Source organism: Cercospora beticola, chromosome 1 (genome assembly GCF_033473495.1).
Source record: "Cercospora beticola chromosome 1, complete sequence".
Classification (NCBI taxonomy): domain Eukaryota; kingdom Fungi; phylum Ascomycota; class Dothideomycetes; order Mycosphaerellales; family Mycosphaerellaceae; genus Cercospora; species Cercospora beticola.
Window position 1 is genome coordinate 3,344,528 of NC_088935.1, and position 15,010 is coordinate 3,359,537.

Genomic DNA, 15,010 nt, shown 5'->3' on the forward strand with positions numbered 1-15,010 from the left:
CGCGCCGTTCTTGGATGCGAGCGTTGAGCGTGGAATGAGCTGGCAGGAACTCTGTTCGTGATTCTCATTACACCAGCTTTTCTGTAGCCACCACGCTTTCCTAGCAACTTCATACGCTCATCGGTGGCCATCGCAATCTGCGAAAGCACATACCCTCGAAAACCACTCCTCAGCACTCTAGCCACAACTCAGTCGCTTAATTGAGGTAACATGAGCTTCTTCGCCATTTCCTCAGTGTAATCACTGCCTTGACACTCGCTCTTCAAAAGCGGCCGCATTTTGGCCTGTCGAACCTTGAACCACATCGCTTTCCTATCCCCACCCAATTCTCCACCCAATGCCTTCTGCTTGAGCTCCACGAGAAAGCTGTGGAAGGGGCCCGGGTGCTCCATATCCTCGCATGCCTTTCTCATGGCTCCAATGCCCTCGAGCGCACGACCATAAGCCATGTTGCCGACGGAATGCTTGATCCAGTCGTAGATGATGAATTTGAGCTGCGTACAAGCCTCTTCGAACTGCGGGAGGCCATCGGCTGACTCCACCATTTGTATGAACTCCGGGATGGCATTCTTTGGATCGATGCGCTTGCTTTTCCTCCTGGGGTCTTGCGCTAGCAGAGCAGCGACGTCGAGATCTGAGAGTGGTTTTGACGTCTCCTTTCGACTCCATCGCTTGCCACGAGCTTTGGGCGGTACTTTCTTCACCTCTCCGGCCTTGATCACTCGCTCAAGGGCAGGCGTCGCCTTTTTGATGAGGTCTTCGGGAGGTTGGGAGTACTTGAGAATGACAGGACGTGCATCGGGAGGGTCGGCCTCGGGAAAGATGGCTCTGTGGTGAATAACATGCTGCAAACGATGCAGCTTTGGTGTGTATGTGTCGTCGGGTGCTCCATACTCGACAGTTTCTCCGTCTTCATTCGTTGCGGATGCAGACAGATCCATTTTGTCCACGTATTCGCTCATAGCGTCCATGAGATCGTCGTTCGGCAGGTTGCGATGCACCTTCAGCGATCTTCCGGACACTGTCACCACTCGATCGAGTGGAGGGAATTTGTAGTTACGGACGTCTTCTGCGAAAGGCAGTTCTACATCGTACAGGCACTCGAAGTCAGGCTCGATGTTAGGTGTCAGCAAGAGGATCCGCGGTTCCTTGTTCTCCTTCGCAACAAATCGAGCGACAGCATAGGAGTCCAGTTCGTATAATGCATGAATGAGAGAGGATAGTGCCATGGAAGCTTTCTCGTCAGCTTTCTTCGAGACGATCATGTTGGCGCGTGACAGATCGAGATATCGCTGATATTGGTCCTTATGGACGAAGCCAATAACGTCCAAACCAGGTAGTGTTTCGAAAGTAGTTACGTTGCGATCGCTCTCTGAAATATGCACTGCCGTGCGCCCATATTCGTATCCACGGGCGAGCTCGTCTCGCTCGACATCCTTCTTGCCGCCAGGAGCACTGTCTTCTTGGACCTGGTATGTGCGAGCCATTCGTACTGCGGAGAGATCGTTCTCTGCAACGCTTTCGTCGGTGTTCTGTGAGGTCGCAAAACTTTGGCTCGAGCCTTGTCGCACGACAAAAGCGCTCGAACTTGGTACACTTGCTTTCATGATCTTCGGATATCGTTCCACGTTGATGGTAAAGGCATCCTCGTACAGCTCTGGGTTTCCCAACGTCAAGACACCTCGATAACCGGCCACTGGTCTGGTCGATTTGACTCTTGGCATTTGAAGTTCGTCAATGGCCTGCAACATGGTGCCGAAGGTGCCATCACAGTCTTCACAGAATGTTCGCAATATAGTTTCGTTTTCCTCTTTGGTAGAGGACTTCTCTTCTTCTTTGTAGCCATACTCAGGGTCATCGAAATCGACTCCCAGCACAATCAAATCGATTTTGTCTTCCACAATCTTCTTTTTGATCTCAGGCAACATGTCGACTTCCATCTGACCGCGGCCGTCGGTGATAAGTACAATCTTCCGAATGTATTGCAGTTTTTTACATGTTTCGTTGATCATTTGAACAGCAACAACCAAAGCATCGATGGCATCACCATTTTTGGTATTGCTCACTTTCAATTTGTCTCGCAACCGTCGAACGTCAGGCATCAATAGCTGGCTGATGCCATGAAGCACGCTGACATTCTGGTAATTCTCATCATCGGCGAGATCGTTCTCACTCTCTTCGGTCCGGAGGCCGACCACGCCGGCCATGGCAGTTTTACGGCCAGTTGCGATCGTTGCTGTGATCTTGTCCCAAAAGTACTCCAGAGCCCAGTCAAGGTTCGATTGCGTGCGGCCATGGCTGGTCTCGCCCATGGATTTGCCGACATCGATGATATAGACAGTCGCCTCCTTAGACGCCATCTTTGTCGTATCAGCAGAGCTGAGCTGTCGCGAAACTGGATCACATCACGTTTTGAGAAAGTGAATTGTCGCCCGTTTGTCAGGCAGACGCGTCGCGAGGCAGTCGCCAGACCGGCCGAACTTCGGCTCCTCACGACACCACGTGACCGAATACTTCTGAAGGCAGCATGTTGTTGGCCTTGATCCTATGCTGCCTGCAGTAATGTCTCTCATGGCACTCGGGCAGCTCTCAGATTGCACTTGAATGTCCATGAAACTGTTGCTGAGGCTATGGGTTCTAGCATGACGAGCATGACTTTATGGACAGTGCATACGTGATGAGGTCATCGTCGATATCGATACATATTCGCACTTGCTCTGTTTGCCATCGCTCGACTCTCATCGACACCACGAAATAGAATAACTGAAAATGGCACCAGTCAGCTCCCTTTCCGATCCTAAGGCCTACCATATCCTCACATATGGCACTCTCCTTGGCTCCAACATCTTCCAGACCTTCCTTGCCGGACCTGTCGCATTCAAGGCTCTTCCACGACCATCATTCAGTGTCCTGCAGCAAGCCATTTTTCCTCCATACTTCACCTTCCAGACAGCACTACCCTTAGTCCTCGCTTTAACATGGCCAGGTGAGAAAATTGCTGCAGCCGGTGGAGCAGTCGCGAGGCAAAACTCTGGACTTGCAGGCCTCCTGGAGGAAGAGCACAGATGGACAGCCTTTGCCCCCATTTTCGCAATGTTCGCCACCAGCTTCTTGAACCTACTTGTTCTTGGACCCGCCACGACGAAAGTGATGAAGGAGAGGAAACATCAAGGTATGTAAATTGGACTGATAGTAAGATTGTCGAAGGACTATTCAAACTCACGACCATATTTCACAGAAACGAGAGAAGGAAAACGATATTACGATCCTGGCCCCAAATCAGCCGAGATGCAGCGTCTCAATTCGTCTTTTGGCAAACTACATGGTGCCTCGTCGCTTTCCAATGTGATCGGCTTGGGAGCCATGATCTGGTACGGCTTTGTACTCGCTGAGAAGCTATAGATCATTATAAATCGAGCCTTCGCTATACCATCGGCTTATCTCGCACTCGCTCGACAGCATGGTGACTTCAGAAAATTGAACATTTCGACGTCCTCCCTAATTATCAGCCCAGATCTGCCATTCCAGCTTCTTACATTCTGTTGACGTAGAAAAGACGAGTGCTCTTCTGTATCGAAAGCTTGGGACCCATGTAAAATGGGGTTCACTAAATGCCATATAACTTTTCTAGTTCTTGAGGTCTGCGTTCAACCAACCTTTTAAGTCATGGCATGGCCAATTAATCAGCAATGCACACCGTAGAGCATCTGAGCGACCTGTTCTGTACTACATGGAGTATCAATCGTTGCGTTGGTCAATCGGATCTGCCAGGCGGAAGCTGTCCCTGCCGATCTAGCTGCATTTGGACGTCTACATCATAGACGAGCCACTTCACTACTTGGCCCTTGAACATGCTACTACAATCTATCATTGAAGCAAGTGACAGACGGCAAGTTGGCACAGCCAGAGGAGCATTTGCCCGCGCGTATCGGATGAAAGTTTCACGGCATCATGGCCTTGCAATACCTCTTCTTCTGGAATCTGAAGACTGCGGACGATAATAAATGGCATCCCGAGATCGGGCAGAGCTCGACAAAATACATTGGCAACCTCCCGCACTTTCTAAGACGCATGGATCTTGAAGCTAGCTTGGTCGACGCTGCCCCGTTTGTTGCGGGCGTAGGAGGAGCCCGACACATCTCTCAGATTTTCGACTTCGGCTTCACAGCGCCCGCCTCGGTGTTTCGAAACGTCAAGACAATGACTGCGATGCACAGATCCGTGGCCGTGTTGCTACCACTGATATGGACCGCACAGGCTGCCGGAGTCCAGTACAGATTTCTCATTCCTCGGTGGTGCCACGATAGAGAGCTTCGACGGGACGAAGATGAGGTCAGAAAGCACATCGATGTGGGTGCTTGCATTGGTGGAGTGAGCTGGGTTGCTCGGATGCTGTTCAAGGTCGGAGTTCGCTACTGGGCGCCCATCGATGTTGTCCTTGGTGGAGCTTTGGCCGATCTACTGCATCGAGAGTACCAGAAAGCGCATGGCTTCTGAACATGCCCCGGAGATGCGACAACGTGAGGCTAAATGCTCTACTCCGGAAGCGCAATGTGACGCTTGCGTCGCAGGAATGCGACTGTCGGTGGCTGCACGATCTCATTGACTGGAAGGGATTGATTAGCGGCTCGAACCAATGAGGGATTATACGTCTGGTGCACTTACAGATCGCGGTACCATACACTAGTAGCGCGAAGCCCACAACCTGCAACCATTTGACTGCGAGGAGAAATATCAGGTAAGCAGATCACAATGAATGCGCAACTTGAGATGCTGAGTATTCTTACAGGTCTCCCAGCCTAACCCTAGGCTCACCATCCAAATGAACAGAGTGCGGCATGTATCAATAGTAGACCGAGCAGTTGCGGATATGACCCGGGTCACGGAAAGACCGAAGAAATTGAAGCCACTGGTCACGAGTCAGCGAGCAAATGAGAGTGGGACAGCCACTATACATACCCAATCGATATCATGATCAGAAGCGAGGTGATGCCAATTGTTTTGTGGTGGAACATCTGGTAGAAGCCGTCGCGTGCGTCAAAATAACCCCCTCGTCCGGCATCTGTAGAGCCGATGAAGGCGTGCAGAATCCCCATACCAATGAGTGTGACGATAAATCCAAAGACTCCTTCCCAGCCCACAACACGGATTGGATCCATGCTGTACTTCTCCATGATCGATTCCTCGAGCACAAATTGCGTTGCCGTGAATATTTGAGCGCAAGCGATCAGGAAGAAGCCTAGAAGTGATTCCGCCGCTGTGTGCTGTTCAACACTTGACACTGCCGCACGAATGTACACATACGATTTGAGGCGCAAGTCGGTGTTATTGTCAGGGTTCGCATCCCCAGGTAGCTCAGGAAGGCCGTCCTTGTGATCAATCACACCTGCAAGTCCCACCACTGCAACACCGAGCACCACGATGAACAGACTGGCCCATTTCCAGGCTCCCAGGTGGCGCTTTAGGAAGATCACGCTGAAGAGTCCAACGAAGAGGACTAATGCTCCACGGGTCATCTGGTAGATAGATGCGGCCACGAATAGCAGTCCCACATTCATCAATGTTGTGCCACAGATATCGCAAATAGCTGGCATAGCGAGGAGGGTGACCTTCCATCCTTGCAGAGGCACACGCTCTATTGGGGCCGCGTCATACGCTGGCTTCGCGATGATGTTTGTAGGGTCTACGAGAGTCTGCGACGTAGACAGGGCAGCGCTGCCATCATGCTCGTCGTCTTCCACTTCAGAATCGTCTCTTTCATTAACCGGCTCATACGCTATCTCGTCGACCGGAGTGGTCGCGCTCGGTTGTCGAAGGCGTTGCAGGAGGTAAGCGAGAAAGACGACAAGCCAGCAGCCGCTTTCTCCACTACGATTCGTGGCGATTATGGTAAGCAGGCATTCGGAAAACTGATATATCGGAGCGGGAATTACATGAACATCTGCAATGTCTGTAGGACGGGACTCTCGAAGAGCTTCGGTTTGGCTGTATCACAATCGGCCACGCAGACTTGATCCTGGAGTTATGTTAGATGATGCGAGTACGCTTCAATTGCCTGCTCTTCACTTACCTGCAGCTTTGTTAGAAGTGTATTGCAGCAGCCGGTTAGCAGCATCATGGCCACGAGGACCGGGACCACTGCTTTACTCGGCATGATGGGCGCAGGGAAATGTAGCAATGGGATGGGAGTGTATAGGAGATGGTGATGATATGAGGTCGACCAGACACTCCCGTCTTCCACGACAGAGGCAGTGTGGTGTCGTGTAGCTGCTCTCGTGAGCGTGTCACCTGCGAGGTAGGTACCTTCGGCGATAACAGCCGCAGCCGGAGCCAGGTACGCGGAGAAACCGTCCCGCCTCGTCGTCCTGTACTACAAAGCAGCACGCGACCGTCCACTGCACAAGAGCGACATGAGAAGCTAGGAAGTGCTTTTGTGTGTTGTTCGTCGGTGAAGAGGTCCACTTGCACGATATGTCTGGACGTTCCTGCTGTGCAATGCTCAGCAAACATGCAGACATCACGCATGCCGATCAGCAACGCGGCGCCGATCCGCCGCCGGCGCGCAGAGAACATGAAGAGAAGAGAAGAGGAGCCAGTTGCTTATGCCCATGCCTGAGGCTTCGACATGTCCCGTCTCAAAGCGCCGGCAGCAGAGGGAGCACGTGAGAATCAACACAAATACAACCCTACACAAACGTTCGTATCACTTCAACACCCAAAAGCAGTAACCACCTGAATCATAGTCATCATGCACCGCCAGCAACGATAAAGTTGCAGCTATCGTTTGAGCGTTATCGCGGCAAGCTGCACGCCCATAGCATCAAACTTTCCTTCCAACGTTTCGGCGTACGAATTGGGCAAGCGTTGTATACCTGTTTGCCAAAGTATGTCTTGACAATCTTACGGGTTTCCTCGATACATGCGTTGCCCAGAATACTATCGACTCCATCGGGCGGCACAGCTCGTTGCTGAGAGGTCACCACGCGACTTTGCATTTCCAGCCCTACCACCCCTACCCTGAGAGTCTCTTTTGACAAATCAATATGCTTCCACTGTGTTGGTTCTGTTGGAGCGAACATCGTGGTCTTCGAGGCGTGGCAGGGTAGAAGCTTTTGGTTCACATGCTGTAAACGGCGAAAGCATACGAGAAGTCCAGAACGAACGCTGCGTGGCGTGTTATACGTGCAGAATCCTGCTATAGCTTTCCCTTCGGTGCAGACTCCTGTTCGCTCCCTTTCAATAACGGTTCTAGAGCTTTCCTCACATGGGCCGGGATGCCCTCTTTGGTCGGCCGATTGGACTTCCTATCCACCCAACTGGAATTGTTGACCATTGTCAGTTCTCTGCAAAATTTCCGTCGAGTTTGTAGACACGGCACATACATTTGGATGAATCCACCAACTGCCTTGACAGCCTCGTCGCCTCGTTGGAAGATGCCAACTTCGTACCTGCCAGCCAGCCAAGTCAGCCAAGTTTGAGAGCAGATGAGGAAGGGATGCGACGTACATCAAACTGCTTTTGCCCATTTTAACCACCCTCAATCCGCAGTCCACAATCCCAGGATAATGAGAGGCTCCAAAGTAGTCGCAATACGAAGAGCCGACAAGTCCTATGTGATCGCTAGCATCATCGGAATATCCAGGTCGGTACCCAGTCTTCTGTATGAGATAAGAGTTGATAATCGAATCAATGAGGACGCCGTAGATAGGATTATTCATATGGCTGGCTCGGATATCAGCGCAGTCCTCATCAACGAGCTGTTGCACTTACTGAAACATGTCATTATCGTTCCATCGCGACCGGTAGTCTTCGAGGTAAACATAATCGCTGCGTTTCCTACAACACATTCGGCGTCATCAGCGAGGGCTCTTGTGGCACAATGTAGGGAAACATCTCCATTTACCTCAACTTCTTTGCTTTCAAGTCAAGGCCTAGTGCTTGCGACATGATTGTTTTGTGTAAGTTGAACCACCAGGCTCTGAATGTGGTCGAGCAATTCGGCCAAGGCAGAAGCCGAGGTTCAACACGACGTCCTCGATCGAGCACCAGCCGACCTCACTCATCAACAAAATGCATCGCAATTTGTACATGACTTGTTGTTCATTGTGACGCCGGACGCGAGCAGTGGTACTATTTGACCTGCGATCACTGCACAAATGCCACTGAGCTGTGGAGAATAAATAGTTCGCTCCTACGTTTGACGCGCAAGCAAATCTACATGTACGCTTTGACTTCCCAGGCTGCCACATGGTATGGAAAGCAGCCGACGATGATCCGGACATCTTCAGGTTTGCGACGGAGGACCGTGTAATACCTGCCATGCGCCCAAGGCAGTATTGGAGCTATTCAACTGCCCCATGGCGGCTCTGAATGGAAATGTCCAGCAAAGCTGAAGCGCCAGCACAAGCCGGGAGACCATCGGCTGTGATTCTCAGCACTAGAAAGAGCAGTTGGGAGTAGGCGAAATCATGGGGACAGGAAGAATAGCGGCCCAGGAACCAAGCTGATGAGATACGTTCCGCTAGACCTTTACTCACGTTCTGTCGCCTTTAGCTCGCTTGAGACTCAGGATATCGAAGTCTTCGTCGTCCGCTCGATTGCTCTCTGTGTTCGCCTTGCGAGGTGTGCTAGGACGATCCCCGAACAATGATGCACTCGTTCTATCGCTCGCGGAAGGAGATGCCCGGGGAGCTTCAGCAGCATTGACTTGACCCAGCATGAATGAGAACGAGCTCTGCTCCAAGGAAGGTCGTAAGCGATGCGACTTGGTTCGAACGGTACCCTGAGGTTCCGCATCGTCGAGCACCCGAGTATGCAGATCTTTCTCGGTCGGTGTTGACAATGGATCACCGGGATGGCCGATGTTGACGATGTCCTCGAAGCTGGCTGGATCTGCTAGAGATGTGCTGTTGGCCACATGATCATCATGGTTCTCGTGTTCCTGCATTAGGGCACTGCTGCTCAACGATTCCTTTGACTCAGATGCATCCTGGTTACCAGCAGGTTTCTTGGGCGAGGCACCTCCGTCTCCCTTATAGGCATGGAACGACCGCTCCGCGAGTTGCAAAGAGGGCTGCGCAAGGTACACCTGGATGAGCTGAACTTTAGCAATGGCCTCAGAGAGCTTCTCCACATTGTCCATATGTTTCGCTTGGTCGTCAGCCTCAGACACAGACCTCTGGTACTCCCACAGCTCATCCACAGCGGTACCGAGGAGTTCTGACAATTGTTGATTGCGCGTTTCGAGCTCCTTCACTCTCGACTGTCGCCGTGGAGGAGGCGTTGGCGTCTGCGCGGTGCGGATCTCCTGTGCCTTTTTGTGGACCTCGTCCACGGCATTGCGCACTGCTTTACCCAAACCGAGCTTCCCTCCTTGAGCGTAAAGGTTCTTAGCAGTAGTCTGGAGGAGACCCTCTAGCCGCGGCTGAGCTGTTCGACGCGCCGCGTTGATGCCTGAGAATGTTGTAATGTTACGCTGCAGCGCGGGAGGTGTGGCTGGGCGATTTGATTCTGGCAGGGGCCTCCCAGTATACTTGAGCACACAATAGCTTCCGCCCTCGCGGTTGAGATGGGACTTGAGGTATAGGGCGTCGAGCCCAAGCACTTGGGCGGGAAGATCCTTGTCAAGCTCAGGATACTTCAATAACAATCCCAAAGCGCCATTGTAGTCAGCATCCAACAAATGCCATCGTATCCTTAAAAGTAAAGTCTAGGATGTTCGGGGTCAGTACTTTCGAGGTGGAGATTGCGAGAGTTTTGGCCGACTCACAAGACAGATGTAGTCCACAAGCTCAAGCGAAGGGTCCTCGGCGAATATCACGTCCCACAGGCATAGCACGTCTTCGAACGCGAACTCACGAACGAACAGAAGCCTGACCCATCGTATCAAGAACACTTGCGGCACGATATCGAGACTCTTTAAGTGAGTCATGAGGGCGCCATCGACTTGAGGTAAGAGCTCTTCGAAGATGTGGCGACTCCGTGCGGCGATGGAAGATGAGCCCTCGGAAAGATACTGCAGCATATTAACCGGTGCCTGGCCGGGACGAACCACTTCACCAGACTTACGAACGTTTTCGCGTTTTGCATGACTTGGGCGAATATCACGAAAGTGTCGTGCTCCACATACTCAAAATCGAACACAGTCTTGATGATACTGTCCTCTCCCAATGCCTTACTTGAATTGTCCACGACAACTGCATCGTCGAGGACTACCCACAACAAGTGGGCAGCGATCTCGTGCATTCCTTGGCGGTACGAGATGTCGGGATTGAGTTTGGAAAAGGTGAAGAGTATGTCCACCAGCATGCGCTGCGTCTCAGGCTCCCGCGTGTAGTCGAGCATACATCGTTCGACATCTTGCAGGATTTCGGCGCGCAGATCCTCATCCTTGTGCAGCCGTTGCCGGGTTGAATTCTTGCATCTTTTAGCCACTGTCAGACAATAAGCTCCAGCACTCAGCTGCCGGAAGTGGTTTATACCTCTGTCTCCTGACTCAGCGGGTCGAGGTCAGTGGCAGCAGCGCCGGGATCTTCAGCTGGGAGAACGAAATGAGCATGGAGTGAGTTGTAGGCGGAGCGACTCGAGGCCAAGGTGCGCTGCCACTCGTCGCGGTCGAGCGTGTCGAAGAGGAGGAAGATCTTCCACACGCACGAGCGCAGGCCTTGCGTGGCGATGGAGCCGTGGCTGTCCAAACGCACCGAGTCCTTGAGCTGGCGGAGCGAGCTGTACTCGTTCATGGCCGCTGCCCGCCAGCTCTCGCGGGCGCTGTCGAGGCTGCGCGGCATGTTGGGCGAGGCAATATTCCTGTTGTTGCCGTGCTTGTCATGCTCCTGCCTCCAGCGGTCGCCGGTGCAGCATAGCACTGAGAAGGTTGCACGTCAAACGTTGGGGCATGTCATGTGGCACCGCGACAGAGGCCCCGCTGGGGGCTTGGCGGCAGCAGACGACGACGTGCTGTTGCTCGTGGGAGGACGCAATGCGCATCATCACGCACCACGGCACGTCCGCGTCTCCCACGCTCGCGCCCAGGCACCGGCGAGAGGAGCGCGCTGTGTGTTTCAGAGTGCCGGAGGGCAGGACGCAGCTCGCTGGCCAGGCACGCCGCCGTCGCAGGCGCAAATTGGCGGGTGCGCGCAACGCGCTTGGTGGGTGCGAGTCGCGCGGTCCTGCAGCGACAGCAAGTCGACGCCATCGTTGCGATCGGCCGGGCGTGTCGGTGGCTTTGCGTGCTGAGGCGCGCGCGGCATCGACGACATGGGTGCCCGGCCACACTTCACGAGCGTTATGAGGGCGCGGAGGCTTTCTGCACGTTGTCGAGCATGCGCCTTAGCGAGATCTCGCACAGGGAGCAGCCCTGTGCGGCGGTCACCGCTGCTATAACGCAGCGTAGGCGTGACTTGCCACGACACGATACTGTGCAGCTATAGTAGGACCGACAGCCGCCTCTTTCTGTCTTCGAACTCTCCATCTGTCACTCGCTTTTTGATCGCTTATCACTCCAGCTCGACATCGATATGGCCCCAACAACAATGGACGTTCCAGCAAGGAAACGAACGGTGCGAGCAGTGCGTCTACTTCTCTTCCACGTCCATTGGGAGCAGTGCTAACAGTCACAGTGTGATCAATGCCGCCGAAGGAAGGTGAAATGCAATGGCAAGCTGGGCTGCACCGAGTGCAATAGCATTGGGTATGCGGAGCCTTCTTCCTACATCAACAACCTTCACTAACAGTGACTAGCCTGGAATGCTCATATGGCTCGCAAATCAAGCAGTCGCGTCGTCGCAACTACCTGATCCACCTCGAACAAAAGGTCCAGCGACTGGAGCATGAATTGCGTTCAGCCAGATCAACTTCGCTCCCGGACAACACGCAACGACGAGCCAGCGAGCCAACAATCGAACTATCATTAGCCACCAACAGCCACCCTGGCGTGCGAGACTACAACGGCACGGTACCTGAGATCTCAGCACCTTCGATATGTTATTGGAACAACAACGCGTACAAGCCATTCGAACAGCATGGCGGCAGCACCGAATGGGTTGGCCCCAACACGACCAAGCCGTTCCTAAGTGGCCTTCAAATTCCAAATCAATGTGTACAATCGTCGGATGGTATCTATCGCCACGATTCCTTGTCGGTAAGTGTCAGAGATTACTTGTGAAGTGAACTGCAAGCTGACGATGCGACAGCCCCAGACACCTCAGACTGCGTCCTCAGCAACGTGGACACCAGTCACCGACGTGCTCGACTACTGGCAATCAATACCGGACAATACCTGCGCACAGCCAATCCTCCCTACCATGCCACAAGATGCTGGTCGTTGGTATCAACATCCCTTCGATCAGCCCCTAGAAGCGCACGACTATCACGGACTTTCTTATTCAAATGGAAACATGGCACCTTGTCCGCCATCTTACAACTGATTTAATAATATACTAGAAATACCCCTTGTGACGGCAGAAAGAACAACAACAACAGTAATAATGGAACACCCCACCTATAGCCACAGACCTGGCGTTGAAATTGGCAGACCTGAAGCGAATTCTTTGTAATTAATGACTTGCGACTTTCAAGGCAATAGATTGCCACTTTGTATTGATACCTTCAATTCACATACTGTCTTATACATATTAGAGGTATATCACAAGTACCATGAACAAACAGCCAATCTCACGGGCAAGTTACAAGACATGATGAACGAATATAGCTCACGTATATGTCACCATGCATCCATAACAACCTGGTCGGACGACCTGGTGGGATCGCCACAAGTAACACGAACGTCAACGAACATATCGGCATGTATGAGAATGAAAGCGGTGTGAATTGCGTACCTGCATCTACTACCACCAGAGCCATGCTGCCACGATGGCGAATGTACTGCTGCAACTTCACCGCATCGTATCAAGTGGACCATAAACTTCGTGTTGCTCAACGGCGAGGCTGCATATACTCTCTGTAAGTAAGATTGAAGCTGCAGGTCCCTAGTGCGTCGCTCCTTCTCAGAGGTCAACTGAACTGGGAAACTCACAGCCACATCAATGTTTACCAGTGAGTCGGTACTAAGAAGATGTGCGACTGGGATCATTGCGTCGTGCTGCACGGCACGCGGCCCGGCGGACGATCAGGTGCAACCTGGTTGTGGTGGTTCGCTCTGACCCGCTTGATGTTCTGTTCCTGAACCTGTTTTGTTCCTGTTCTTGTAGCTTGGGTAGCTTTCGTTGAATGGTCACTTGACTGTGCTGTCATCGAGCAGGTGGTTGAGGCGTGGCACGAGAAGTTGTCACTATGCATGCCGATGTGGCATTCTAGATGATTGCATATGCACTCGGCAACACTCTGCCCTCGCAAAGACTATGAAGCAGCACTCGCAGCGGTTGTCGACATCTCTGGCATGATAGACTGCTTCACATCGGCCCAACTCGTCTCACGAAAGCCGCCCCTTTCGAAGCTCTTCATCGGTACCAGACCATACTTCTCAAACATCGCTTTGTCTGCGTCCCAGCCCACAGCGTCCGTGGTAAGCATCTTCTCACCTGTGAAAACAGCATTGGCTCCGGCGGAGAAGCAAAGGATCTGCTCGGCTTCACTCATGGTCGTGCGGCCTGCTGCGATGCGGATGATGGTTGCTGGCATCACCAGTCGCGCTGTGGCAATGGTTCTCAGGATTGCGTCGAAGGATATGCGCTTGCGTGATGGGTCATCCCCCAGCGGTGTTCCCTTGATGGGCACAAGAGCATTCACGGGGAAGCTCTCTGGATGCGCTGGCAATGTCGAAACGGTATACAAAAGGCCAACATGATCTTCTGGCGTCTCTCCAAGGCCAAGAATCCCACCAGAGCACACGTTGATACCTGCGTTCCGGACATTCGAGAGCGTCTGAAGACGCTCATCGTAGGTTCGTGTCGTGATGACAGACGGATAGTGCTCTCGTGAGGTGTCCACATTGTGGTTGTACGCCGTCAGTCCAGCCTGCTTGAGCTCATCGGCTTGGTTCTGGTCGATCATGCCGAGTGTCACGCACACTTCCATGTCCATGGCTCGAATGCCTTCCACCATGGCCTTGACATTCTTCAGACTCGTCTTACGACCTCGCATGTCTCTCCAGGCAGCTCCCATGCAAAACCGTGTGCTGCCGTTGTCTTTTGCTATGCGAGCCGCCTTGAGCACCTCGTCGACCGGCGACATTTTCTGTGCTTTGAGCCCAGTGTTGTAACGCGTGGATTGAGCGCAGTAGGAGCAGTCTTCGCTACATCCACCAGTCTTGATGTTCATTAACGTGCACATTTGTACCGCTGACGGGGAGTGGAAGCGTCTATGGATAACACCCTACAGCAGTGCCATCAGCCAAGTGCACACGATCTTCGTGCGTGCATCGTGTCAGCCATACCGACTGGTGAGCCAGCTCCATGAGCGGCGTGTTGTACAGCTCACGGATCTCATCCTTGGTCCAATCGTAGCGTGGAGCACGAGCGTTGACTGCGTGCCATAATGCTCCCTGGCTGGCGGCGGAGGGCGGAGAGGTGGCGGAGATGGGCGAAAAGGAGTCATCCACAGGCGTGCTGAATGTCCGTTTGGCCGTGGCAGCTGCGGTGCGGAGGGCTGGCACAGGAGGCCTTTTGAGGACAAGGCTCAACGACATGGCGGCAATGCAAGTTCAAAACGGCAGACACACAGAGTCGATTGATTTCGGCCAACACACAGTCGCTGCTGCAATTGCACGCCAGCGACCATGGTGGCCAAAATAACACGCCGCGTGCCCAGGCCCATGCTGAGGTTGAGCAGGACCCCGCCGCAGAGCTCAATGGCTCAAGCAGCAGCAACCGAGCTCTTGCCGACGCTATCCCACCCATTGAGCAGGTTACCCAAGGAATTGACGAATCGTGCTCGCTACTACACGCGTCCTGTGTTTGTTGTCGCTGTCCACCGACACTGTCTGGAGCATCCTCGAATTCATGCCGCATCCCCTGCAACGCGACATCCTCTTGACCGGGCATCGCCAGCACAC

General features: G+C 53.0%; 8 protein-coding genes across 8 annotated transcripts; 3 read left to right on the forward strand and 5 right to left on the reverse strand.

The window, feature by feature from the left end:
* Positions 1-188: 188 nt before the first annotated feature.
* On the reverse strand, positions 189-2,360 carry RHO25_001346 (uncharacterized protein; the record flags this gene model as incomplete). The annotated part of the gene is made up of 1 exon (XM_023593956.2): positions 189-2,360. One exon carries the CDS (start codon positions 2,358-2,360, stop codon positions 189-191), a length of 2,172 nt encoding a protein of 723 aa, XP_023459043.1.
* A 409-nt stretch (positions 2,361-2,769) lies between these two features.
* RHO25_001347 (uncharacterized protein) lies at positions 2,770-3,402 on the forward strand (the record flags this gene model as incomplete). The annotated part of the gene is made up of 2 exons (XM_023593957.2): positions 2,770-3,172; positions 3,239-3,402. The coding sequence occupies 2 exons, from the start codon at positions 2,770-2,772 to the stop codon at positions 3,400-3,402; spliced, it is 567 nt and encodes a 188-aa protein (XP_023459042.1).
* Positions 3,403-3,951: 549 nt separating this feature from the next.
* Positions 3,952-4,497, forward strand: RHO25_001348 (uncharacterized protein; the record flags this gene model as incomplete). The annotated part of the gene is made up of 1 exon (XM_023593958.2): positions 3,952-4,497. One exon carries the CDS (start codon positions 3,952-3,954, stop codon positions 4,495-4,497), a length of 546 nt encoding a protein of 181 aa, XP_023459045.1.
* A 38-nt stretch (positions 4,498-4,535) lies between these two features.
* RHO25_001349 (uncharacterized protein) lies at positions 4,536-6,154 on the reverse strand (the record flags this gene model as incomplete). The annotated part of the gene is made up of 6 exons (XM_023593959.2): positions 4,536-4,606; positions 4,666-4,719; positions 4,788-4,909; positions 4,960-5,868; positions 5,934-6,016; positions 6,071-6,154. The coding sequence occupies 6 exons, from the start codon at positions 6,152-6,154 to the stop codon at positions 4,536-4,538; spliced, it is 1,323 nt and encodes a 440-aa protein (XP_023459044.1).
* Positions 6,155-7,195: 1,041 nt separating this feature from the next.
* On the reverse strand, positions 7,196-7,947 carry RHO25_001350 (uncharacterized protein; the record flags this gene model as incomplete). The annotated part of the gene is made up of 5 exons (XM_023593960.1): positions 7,196-7,316; positions 7,383-7,448; positions 7,507-7,722; positions 7,777-7,836; positions 7,904-7,947. The coding sequence occupies 5 exons, from the start codon at positions 7,945-7,947 to the stop codon at positions 7,196-7,198; spliced, it is 507 nt and encodes a 168-aa protein (XP_023459051.1).
* Positions 7,948-8,533: 586 nt separating this feature from the next.
* On the reverse strand, positions 8,534-10,787 carry RHO25_001351 (uncharacterized protein; the record flags this gene model as incomplete). The annotated part of the gene is made up of 4 exons (XM_023593961.2): positions 8,534-9,709; positions 9,770-10,015; positions 10,069-10,416; positions 10,482-10,787. The coding sequence occupies 4 exons, from the start codon at positions 10,785-10,787 to the stop codon at positions 8,534-8,536; spliced, it is 2,076 nt and encodes a 691-aa protein (XP_023459050.1).
* A 744-nt stretch (positions 10,788-11,531) lies between these two features.
* RHO25_001352 (uncharacterized protein) lies at positions 11,532-12,425 on the forward strand (the record flags this gene model as incomplete). The annotated part of the gene is made up of 4 exons (XM_023593962.2): positions 11,532-11,567; positions 11,619-11,689; positions 11,740-12,139; positions 12,192-12,425. 4 exons carry the CDS (start codon positions 11,532-11,534, stop codon positions 12,423-12,425), a joined length of 741 nt encoding a protein of 246 aa, XP_023460256.1.
* A 931-nt stretch (positions 12,426-13,356) lies between these two features.
* Positions 13,357-14,644, reverse strand: RHO25_001353 (uncharacterized protein; the record flags this gene model as incomplete). The annotated part of the gene is made up of 2 exons (XM_023593963.2): positions 13,357-14,331; positions 14,393-14,644. 2 exons carry the CDS (start codon positions 14,642-14,644, stop codon positions 13,357-13,359), a joined length of 1,227 nt encoding a protein of 408 aa, XP_023460257.1.
* Positions 14,645-15,010: the final 366 nt, after the last annotated feature.